The sequence below is a fragment of the Protomyctophum parallelum genome (assembly GCF_964188405.1).
Source record: "Protomyctophum parallelum genome assembly, chromosome: 10".
Lineage (NCBI taxonomy): Eukaryota > Metazoa > Chordata > Actinopteri > Myctophiformes > Myctophidae > Protomyctophum > Protomyctophum parallelum.
The window spans coordinates 23,742,520-23,754,051 of NC_139704.1; the positions used below are offsets into that span (position 1 = coordinate 23,742,520).

Consider the following 11,532-nt stretch of genomic DNA (forward strand, 5'->3'; position numbering starts at 1 on the left):
CACACACACACACACACACACACACACACACACACACACACACACACACACACACACACACACACACACACACACTCATGTTTATGAATCTAATACAGATCCTGAATGGAAACAAGTGCGTGCGTGCGTGCCCTATACTGGTGCCATCCTTTCAGAGTCTCTGTTGTAAAGCACATTATATATTAAACTCTAATAGCATGGACAATGTATATAGCGTACTTTATGTTAATTATTTATCACAATGAAAAATGTGTTCATCACAGCAGCAGTGGTGTCAGAACCATTTTCAAATGGGGCCATACAGTATTTATTTGAAAATATGAAAATGCATTAGTAGTCTAGGCTACTTGCCAGGCCATAGAGCCCAATGTGAACTCGGCATTTTGAGTACCCTAAAGCAGTGGTTCCCAAAGTGGGTTCCGGGGACCCCCAGGGGTCCTGGAGGGAGTTCCAGGGGGTCCCCAGCTAAATGATAGTTTGGAACCAAATGGACCCTTATGGGTCTATTGAGTGTACAAATGGTGGGTCCATTTGGTTCCATTTGTACACTCTCAGAGTTAAATTAACATTGATTTTACAATATAAATTGGGGGTCCCAGAGATGCCATTAAATGGGGGTCCGTATAGACTAATGCATGTCAAACTGGGGGTCTGTGGAAATTAAACGGGTTGAGAATCACTGCTAGAGCCGTAAACATCTTCTCTTATCCCTGGAGTATGTTTTTAAATGGGGGTCCGCGGGCTAATGTGTCAATTTGGGGGTCCTTGGCATGAAAAAGTTTGGGAATCAATGCACTTAAGTTTTATGTTAGAAATGTCAAGTACGGGTCCCCAGCATGTAGAAACTGCCGGATGCTAACTTCCATATGTTGGGCATTTTGGGCAATGTTCATAATTGACATAATATGTGACCATATATATACCATTAACCTACATAAGGAAAAACAAATCATCATGCTTTAAGCAGCATGTGACGTGTCAAACTAGGTGTCTTTCATGATTCTGAATCCATTCCAAGCATTAGTTTTGCACAAAAAACATTCCTTGGGCTTAAAACGGCCATAGCCGTTGTCACACATGTGATGAGGTCAGCACATATTTTGGGCACATTTGGGCAAGTGGCTACGGACGTTTTTACCTTCTGTATAGTGTATTTGGTCTGTTGCCATGGTAACCGTACGCCAGGGTCATCTCGGGGTCACTGAGAGGTCACCACTGTGGGGTCACTCAGAGGTCACGGCTGTGGGGTCACTCAGAGCCAGAGGTCACAGCTGTGTCCTGACCTGAGGATTGCATGTGTGCAATGTAGAAATACTCAGTTACAAGTAAATGTCCGGAATTCAATATTTACTTGAGCAAAAGTAGCCTAATAGTTGGGTCGTTTACGGCAGTTCCGTGACCGCGGAGAGCAAAGGTCTGTTTCTCAAAGGATTTGTCATCTAGGAGGGTTATTAAACAAATTGAGACCCCATGTACCTCGCAAAAATGCGAGCCCCAAATCCATATGGCCACCATCAAAAACCTGTTAAGGCACAATAAGGCAAATTTACCTAAAATTCATTCTGCTTTCAGTAGCATGTGACGTGTCAAACTAGGGGGTTTTCATGAATCCATTCCAAGCATTAGTTTTGCACAAAAAACACTCCTTGGGCTAAAAACAGCCATAGCCCCTTGCCCAAATGTGCTCAAAAAGCCACTTGCCCAAATGTGCCCCTTTTCCCCCTCACTGTATGTTTCTTTTCCCTTTTTGCTTCCTTTATGATGAATTCCTGTTCTGTTCTTTAACTGTATAGAAGTGTCTATTTGTAGGCCTACACGTCTCTAAGTGTTTTGATGAATTGAACATGGTGGACCCTCTTGTAAACAAGTGCAATGCTTAAAGGACAACTTTAGTTTTTTTCAACCAAGGTTCATGTTTAAGGTTGTTATTAGAGAAACTAAAAGATGTGTGTAAACTTTTCTTCATTTGCTGCTTTCTTTAGTTTTAGGGATTTTAGCTGTTTTTGACAGGGGGGCGGGGGCATTCGAGCATGGGCCTAAATATGTATTTTTGTACAAGATTTTATAGCGATTTATTGTTTTATTATTTACTCTACTCCTACTAAACCCCAAGAAATTACATCTGGCCACCAAAGATCACGAGATCTACTAAATGTGTCAAACTGACATATTGAGCCTATAACACAGTGTTGCTTCCCCCTATAGGCTACCTTCACATTCAGTAGATCCTGTGATCTGCTGCGGCCAGATGTAATTTCCTGGGGTCTAGTAGGACTATAGTAAATAATAATAAAAATTATCGCCATAATATTTTGTAAAGAAATACATATTTAGCCCCATGCTCGAATGCCCCCGCCCCCCTGTCAAAAACCGCTAAAATCCCTAAAACGAAAGAAAGCAGCAAATGAAGAAAAATTAACACACATCTTTTACTTTCTCTAATAACAACCTAAAACATGAACCTTGGTTGAAAAAAACTAAAGTTGTCCTTTAATAATAATTGGGTCGTCCACTCACAGTTAACAGTCTCTGTATTGAGTTTGTGCTTGAAATGTACTGTAATTCTGAAAACTGTTAATAAATATTTAAATCAATCAATCAATCAATCAGATTACAAAGGTATAGCTATAGGTAGACATTACCTTTAATTCACCACACTGAAACATATCCTAATTACGTCACCATCGACAGCCAGTTACTTATAACCCGACATTGAAACATATCTTAATTACGTCACCATCAACATCAGGGTATAATACCTCTGAGCATACACGTGCACTGCATTCGTAGTATTTACGTTCTAGGAACAAACCTACCAAGCAGTCAGCGTTTCAGGTCGGACGTTATTACCGAACGAAACACATTTGCACACACTACGCATGCGCGTAACCCCAGATGTGAGAGATGTCAGGCTCAGAAGAGAAGGTTTGTTTACGTTTTATTTAATGTTTAATAAATTAACCTTTTAGAGCTTTGACGTTATTTATCCAGTTCTGTTGTTGAGTGACGTTCACCATAATATGTCATGCTGAGAATGACCTTTGTACACTCTCAGTCGGGTAGGGTAAGTGATTTGTTTGGTTAAAAAGTGCAGATTTGAGTGCAGATTTGACTATGAATGTATTGGTTTGGACTGATTGAAGTATTTATTAACAGTTTGCAGAATTACAGTACATTTCAAGCACAACTCAATACAAAAACTGTTAACACCATAAAGCATTACACTTGTTTACAAGAGGGTCCACCGTTTTCAATTCATCATAACATTTAGAGACGTACACATATACACTTCTAGCCAAAAACAGGAAATCATCATAAAGGAGGTAAAAAGGGGAAAAACATATACAGTGAGGGGAAACAAAGGGGTGGTGGGGGATTCAGATTTTACAGGGGCCAGTTTCGAATAGCAGCTGTCCGTAGGTGCCCTTTGAGAGGGTTTTTGAAGGAGTCATGGGATTCTCATGCATGTGAATGATGTGATGTTTCGAATCTTGTGGACCCGACCCATTGCAAGATGCTACACTTGTCTCTGTCGTCAACCCTAAGCCATTCCAGCCTGTCAAAGTGGGCAGGGGTGAGGTGGGTGAGGCCCAGTAGTAGCCTGACCAGTTTGTTTTGGGAAGTCTGGAGCCTTGTTTTAAGGGCCTTTAAGGTGTATGCATACTTGCATAGTCGAAGAAACCTTGTACGAGGGCTTCAAGGTGTTTTTGTTTACCAGTGAGGAGATCCTGTATAGGAATCTTGTTCTTTGGTTGACTTTTTTGATTACGTTGGTGGCCATTTTATCACCAGAAAGATTTGCCTCCAGGATGGAACCTAGGTAGGTAATTCCATCTTTTCGTGTGATAATATTGTCAACCACTCTAACCAAGAAGCCATGAGTGATGGTGCTCATAGTGGAACCTGCTGGCTAGTTAAGGAGAAATGCACACGCACACATTTAGCACATGAGACAATATTATTGTAATTATGTTATCATTTTGGAAATAAATTGTAATAAATGCCAAATCTTATCCACATGACGTAGCCTGCACACTTCTCAAGTACCCCTATAGGCCTATGTCTGCTGTAAGCGTGCAATTGCTGATAGCTTGCATATATTAGTATTATTTATATTCAGGGTTGATGCTCACTTTGCTCAGTACATATATCCATTCATAAAATCAACTTTATTGTCACATCACAGGTTAACAGGTGTTAAACAGATGGCGAAATACTTTTTTGTGCAAGCACCATCATTTCTGTTATTTCCAACGAAGCGAACAGTGACGCAACTCTCTAATCGAAGGCGCTGAGTCAGACCAGGTGCAGATTCCTACTAGGATCGACCACCGATATATATTCACTCCAAATGACTCGATTGGTGATCGACAATTTACCCGATCTGGAGAAAACAATATTTTATACTGTAAGACTAAGTGGTATAAAAGTCAATCAGATATACAGTATAGTAGTATGTCGTTTTGCATCTTTGTGACAGGCCTAAACAACATTCTCCCCTTCCTCCCCACACACACAGGAACAGTTTTGACGTGTGTTTTGACATATAATAATTTTGGAAATATAAAACCTTTCCCCTTATGCACAAGATCGGTATCTGTATCGGGCCGAAAAACAATCGGTGATCGGTCCCAAACAACCTGATCGGAGCACCTCTAATCATTTCCTAGTGTCGTTCTACCGCTCTCCCTCTCTCTGTGCTGTGTTGCAGGGCGGCTCTAAGCTTCTATGGCTCCCGGACGTTGAGAACACTCCATGTGCCAGAGAGTCTCTGCTCTACGGATCCGCAGGATACATAGTCACCGGGCTGCTGCACTTCCTGGTTACCAGTACGAGATACATTAATATTCATAATATACCTTATATGGTCACTGGGCTGCTGCACTAGTGCACTTCCTTGCTACCAGTACGAGATACATTAATATTCATAATATGGTCACTGGGCTGCTGCACTAGTGCACTTCCTGGCTACCAATATGAGATACATTAACATTCATATATACCTTATATGGTCACTGGGCTGCTGCACTTCCTGGCTACCAGTACGAGATACATGAATATTCATATGATTTATACACATGGTTACTGTGCCGCTGCACTTCCGGGCTACCAGTGAACATGAATATTCATATAATTTATATATCGTCGCTGTCAGGCAGAAACCTCTTGTCTTTTAAAGTAAATCAAAAGATAAGTAAAATGTTTTAATCTAGTAACAGTAAACAAAAAAATTATATATAATATACCTTTCTTTCTCAAGGACATCCTGATCACCCCATTAAAATAAACACAATACAATTTATTTCCCTCCCTATGCATTTCACCCATAAGTCTTAGAGAACTCTTCTCTTATGGGGGTATTCCTGGCACATTATATTTCAGATGGGGGGGGGGGGGGGTCTGAGCGTGGCCACAGAAAACAGTTGAGAACCACTACTGTAACAGACAGATGTTTTGAGCAGACTTTGATGCAGTACCTGTTGTCAACCAGTAGGTGTCCTATCTGACCCTGGATCTTAATGTTTCAATAGAAATGCATTAGTTATCTCTATCTGCAGATAGAAAAATATTAACTTAAAATATATCATCAGAGCTGGTATGGTGACTTTATACGTTTATACTGTACTTACTACTTATATTATTTACCCAAATACAGCTCAAGTGGATTTAGGAGGTTTTTGACCAGTTCTTTTGTTGTCCGACTTAGTTATTCAATCAAGGGGACAAACCACTTAACTCCAGAAGTTTCAGTTAGACAGTTTGAGGATTCAATGGAGTTGGGACACAGACATGAAGGGTGTTCAATAGACACTGATTTATAATAAATAAATAAAACGTTGAAAATTTGAGTTACCAGTAGCCGTTTCTGCCTGACAGCTACGTTTATTGTTTTACCATAATCATACAAAGTAATGTATGAACTTTGAACATATTTGACAGAATAGTACTTTTTGATGTACTGCAAGTATTGTCCAATGTCAGTGTGTTCATGTTTTCATTATAAGTAATAGTATTTTATGACGTTTCGTCTTCCAGGCAGAGTGAGGCGTTCGTTTGACGTGGGCATGGCCGGCTTCCTGTTGACCACTCTGGGATCATGGTACGTGTTTTTATTTGTTTTTTATGATATCCCACCATTTTTTTCACCCAGTGTCGATGTAAATCTGGGTGCTACACTCCCTCTGCCAACCCGGGGAGAGCAATGGACTGACCTCATGCTTCCTTCTATGCATGAGGAGTCCAAGCCGCGTCTTTTCACCTGACGGGGGAGTTTCCCCGGTTGGACGTAGAGCGTGGAAGGAAGTGGAAGACGTTATTCCAACCCGTTCCTTTCCCCTCCATCATAGAGCCCCAGCTGACCAGGGGGAGGCAGTATAGAGACCAGGATTAGTGCATGTTTAGCTGTGAGGGTATCTACCCTGGTACGTTTTCTAACACGGTCTGGGGGGGTGGGGGGTCCAAATTGACAAACCCTTATGCAGTGATGTAAAGTACATTTAAAGTTTAAAAAAAGAATTACTGGAGTATTTCCAATTGTTACAGTACTTCAGTACTCCACTACATCTAAGAGGCATATGTACTTTTACTCCACTACAATTATTAGAAAATGTTAGTTACTACTAGTTACTTTGTAGATTTTGAATATTACTACAAAACAGATTAACCACTTCAGCCCTATGACAATTGTGGCCATTGGAAAATAGCAGGTCTACAAGCTCACAATGAGTCGCTTTGCACATTGTGAGCTTGTAGATCTGATATTTTCAAAACATGTGTATACTTCTTAGCAATTTCTACTTTTGGTACTTTAAGTACATTTTGATACCAATACCTTGTACTTTAAGTACATTTTGATACCAATACTTTTGTACTTTAAGTAAATTCTGGACTAACGCATGCAGAGTGTGTCCAAATGGAAGTGGCTTTTAACACCGTTGTCTCTCGTTTTCTGGCCAGGTCTTACTGCAGATACAACAACGCTCAGCTGCGTTTTCGACATAAGGTGATCAAGGAAGGCATGAGGAAAAAGGCCATTTATGAAGGAACCGATCTGGACCCACACAGGATCCCCAAACCCACAGAGCAGCCGCCTCCTTCATGAGCGTTTGTACGTGAAATATCGGGAGCAGAAACCTCTTATCTCCATATTTCCAAATTGTGTTTTTTTGCAGCAGATCTGTTTCAAGCTTGCAGATCTGCTATTTTTGCTGCTTTTGACTAAAAATTAACTGTTTTGGACACAGGCGCTATAAAATGACTTGAAATGTGTAGAGTAACTTTATTTATGTTGATGTTGCCTTGAATAAATGAATAAATAAATGATGTACCGATATTAACCTATTACATTAACGTCCCAGTCTTTATTGTTGTGGTGAATCTCTGCAGGTTGTTAAACTGAAAGCATAGTCATTTTAGATTTTGTATTCAAGCCTATATATATATAGTTCCAAGCCAACCCCCCTGCACAGCTCCAGTCTTCCCGTTTCCACCCCAGTCCTTATCCTCAAACCCCCCCAGTCTTATGGGTGAAGTTGTCCTTTCAGTAAGGTCATAATGATAAATGGTGCATTTAGATAGGACCTTTATCCAAAGCGTTTTATGTAGTTTACATTCACCCATTCACAAACACATTTCACTCACCAATGCCAGAAGAAAACACGCAAGTCACCAACAAGATTCACAAAGGAAATTTACGACCAGGTGTAAATTTAGTGCGTAATGTGAGCGTATTAATCCGTCCGATCAATCTTACGTATCATTCACCAAAGGTTGCGTAATGGCTTAATTTGTGAGGATCGCTGCTGGAGCTCGATTCGCCTGGTATAATTGAAACATCCACGCCCATTTCACGCCATATAAGGCAACAGGAAATGGCTTTCCTTGGGTGAAAAACATCATCACATTCCTGCAAAATGCACAGATCTCCGAGCTTACAACGGTGAGCGTGGTGGTCCGCAATGCACCGCACTGCATGAACTGGTAGATCATCTTATTTTGACAGGCAAGTCTCTCGCAATGTCAACTGACTGAACGGTATAAAGTACTCTCATAACGCAACTCTAGTTAATGTATTGATTTAAGTAAGCTCAGGACCAAGGCTACTTGGCAATTCTATTATGAAAGCCCTTTCTATTGAACAATTGCACACTAGCCTTTGCAGAGGTAAAAAAGATTTGGATATATTTTAAACAATTATCAAAGCTGCATTGATTAATGGGGGGAAGACTGTCCTTTCGCGGGACATTTGGCGTTAGTTGGCACTTGGCATAATGGAAGTTTGGTGCTGATCGATCGAGGCATGTCGACATGATGTCGTTCATGATTAGATCAATGCCTACAGCTACAGTATAATTAATTGATAGCCTACCATTCCACGAAACAATTCTGTGCATGCCCAGCGAGGCAGCCGGCAGCACAGCAATATTAAAGCATGCATAATCTTACCTTTGGAGGAGAGCGCTGGAGAGGTGAGCTGGCTTAAAACTTTGACTGGCCGACTTGCAAAGTGCAAACATGCTGATGCCATTCAATAATGTGGACTTCTATTTTTTATATATAATTAGCTCTAGTGACTGTCAGTCTGCTGTCTGTCTGTCATGTTTGTGAACCATAGATTGTCTTGTCAGATGGTTTTGTGGACATAGCATACAAACATTTTATTTGAGGTTTGGGGACTTTAAATTGATTCAGCATGAAGACTAAAGCATTCTAAATACATACGCATGGCTTGATCACTATACGGCACCCTCCGAGCTGACTTGGAAATGAGTTTTACGACCAACGTCGGCCAAGTTAAAATGATGAATTCACCTTTAGCAAAGCCCCGCCCTCTACCACTTAGACACTTTTTACACATTAAATACTGGTTCATTTTTGGAACCAGACCTTCAAAATCTCTTCCAAATCTGTCAACAAGGCCTTCCATATGCACTGGAAAAATGGAAGCAAATGGACCTGCAGGTCCATTTGGTTCCATTTCTGTACTCTCAGAGTTAAGTTGACTTGATTTTTATAAATAAAGGTTATAATAAATTGAGGACCCACATATAAATGGCATTACATGGGGGTCAGTAGCTATGCAGTATCCTTCAAATTGAAATATGAGAATCCCTGCCATATCCTTTCAAATGGGGTCTTGCCCTGAAAATGAATTAAATTTGCCCTGAAAATGAATTCAATTTAAACTCAAAATAGAGTTAAAGATCAATAAGGGTCCATTTGGTTACCAACTCTCCGTCATTTAGCCTGGAGACCGTGCACTGGTGGTCCCAGGACCACTGGTGAGAACCACTGTTCTACATCGGCCCCCAGCCTTGAGGAAAATGAATTGGGGAACCCTGGTGTAATGTGTTTGTTTTTAGATATTTTAGTCATGACGCCATGTTCATAACCACAATTTGTCATGAAAATGTGGTCTCACTTCCTTACTGGACTAGGCCTACAAAGTCACACCTCCATGCAGCCTGCTTTGGGGCAATGCACCAAAGCGTTATAGTAAATCCAGTTATCCAGTCAAACCCTATAGTCAAACACACAGACTTCATTCTTCTGGCCATATAGTGCAAATTTCAAATTGTGCTGCTGTTATCTAGTACAGACACTATTAACAGTGACTGCAATTTCTTCCAGCTGTGAAATGTCCCTTTAACCAATAATAACTTCAGCCATCCTCCCCATTCCTCACTTCCATATAGAACCAACAGCATGACTGGATGGGACATCTCACAAAACACCTGGACAGTGTGGGTTTTATCCATTTCATAAGCCAAATTGCAGACACTGCAGGGATGTCCAAGTGTATACACCGGTAATCACATTAGGGGGAAGTGGGGGGTGGGAGAGCTAGCGCTGCATTGTGGGGAAAGCCGAAATAGCAGATCAACAAGCTCACAACGCACATTTTGTCGATCTGATACTTTCAGCAAAAGCTTTCGCCCAAAATAACAGAAAAGGTACTAGTATACTATAGAGCCCTGAGGAACTCGACGTTAAGAGAATGTCCCAAAATATATATAGGCATTGATGGGATGGGACCATCTCGCAAAAACCTGCAGGAGATTGTGGGTTTTATCCATTTCATAAGCTAAATTGCATCATGTACAGCGAGCAGATACTGGATATCAAGTGTATAATCACATTAGGGCCGGTGTGCGTGGGGGGTGGACTGTTTTTCTGTGTACCCGGAAGGCTTTTAAAAAAGGCCCTTGTCTTGTTTTGCGTCCCTCTCTCTTCCCAGAATGGTCAGAAGCACTGCAGGCCTGCCAAGCTCTGCCAGAAAACATATTAATCTCGGGGCCCATGAGGCTCCACAAATGAGATGGGCGAGAGACCTTTACTGCTCCCTGAGGAATCTGGCTGGGCTGTTCTATAGAGCTCAGCTGGAAATGCACAGCACAGCCAGGGACGGAGGAAGTATACTCTGATTATTTACTTGGCAATAATAATTAAAAAAAGAATACTCTGTTACGGAAAAAGGCCTGAATTTGAAAGTGTACTTACAGTAGCCTACCATGCCACCGAAGTCAAAGTACCCTAATTTGTAAAAAGCAAAAAAACATAGCCGATCACAAAGCGTCAAAAGAATGTGATATATAATATATGATTTATAAACAAAGTATATAAAACATGGCTATGTTTTGTAATAATCTAAAAATAAACAAAAGTTTACTAATTATCGCAGTGGTGTAAAAAGGAAGATATTTTCCTCTGAGATGTAGTGGAGTACACAGTAATGTACACACTACACTACTGTTAAAATTCTACTAGAGTAAATGTACTCAGTTACTTTGCACCGCTGCTTTGCTCCCAGGGGATTTGGGATGAGCTCAGCTGCAGAGGCATAGCACAGCAAGCAACCGACAACATTCCCATAAAAACCCAAAACAGCCGAGAGGACCAGCCTGTATTTTTGTTGTTACCATGGCAATATTGTGGACTTGTGGGCTATGTTGTGAAATCACCCACCACGCGTGCGTGTGTGTGTGTGTGTGTGTGTGTGTGTGTGTGTGTGTGTGTGTGTGTGTGTGTGTGTGTGTGTGTCGGATTGTGGAGGAAAGGTGCCAAAGATGCTCTCTGATTCATGGCCTGAAAGGTCCTTTGTCCCGGCTGAGAGAAACCATTTCATTTTAGAGAGAGCATCAGCTGTCAGTTATAATGACCTACACCCCCCCCCCCACCCCCCCCCACCCCACACACACACACACACCCACACACACACACACACACACACACACACACACACACACTCCCCCACTCCATCATAGACCTGGAAAGATCACATTTGCATCCTTCTGTAGTCACCATAGCAACTAGACAGTAGACACTAAAAAAAACCTCATATCTTAATATAACACATGCACACCTCAATTCCGTATATTTCTTCAAGTGAAGAAAACATTATGATTGTGGATGCACCTGCAATAAAGTATTAGAAAGATCTGTATTACATGTAATTATTATTAGTAGCCTATAGCATTATCATCATTATTGTTAACATATATAATACATAAGCACAACAATACATAATTTATA

At 41.0% G+C, this 11,532-nt stretch overlaps 1 protein-coding gene across 1 annotated transcript; it reads left to right on the top strand.

Annotated features, from left to right (window-relative positions):
* The first annotated feature begins 2,857 nt into the window (after nt 1–2,857).
* cox20 (cytochrome c oxidase assembly factor COX20) lies at nt 2,858–7,335 on the top strand. The gene is made up of 4 exons (XM_083775620.1): nt 2,858–2,925; nt 4,712–4,829; nt 6,037–6,100; nt 6,958–7,335. The coding sequence occupies exons 1-4, from the start codon at nt 2,905–2,907 to the stop codon at nt 7,100–7,102; spliced, it is 348 nt and encodes a 115-aa protein (XP_083631746.1). The 5' UTR covers nt 2,858–2,904; the 3' UTR covers nt 7,103–7,335.
* The last annotated feature ends 4,197 nt before the right edge of the window (nt 7,336–11,532 follow it).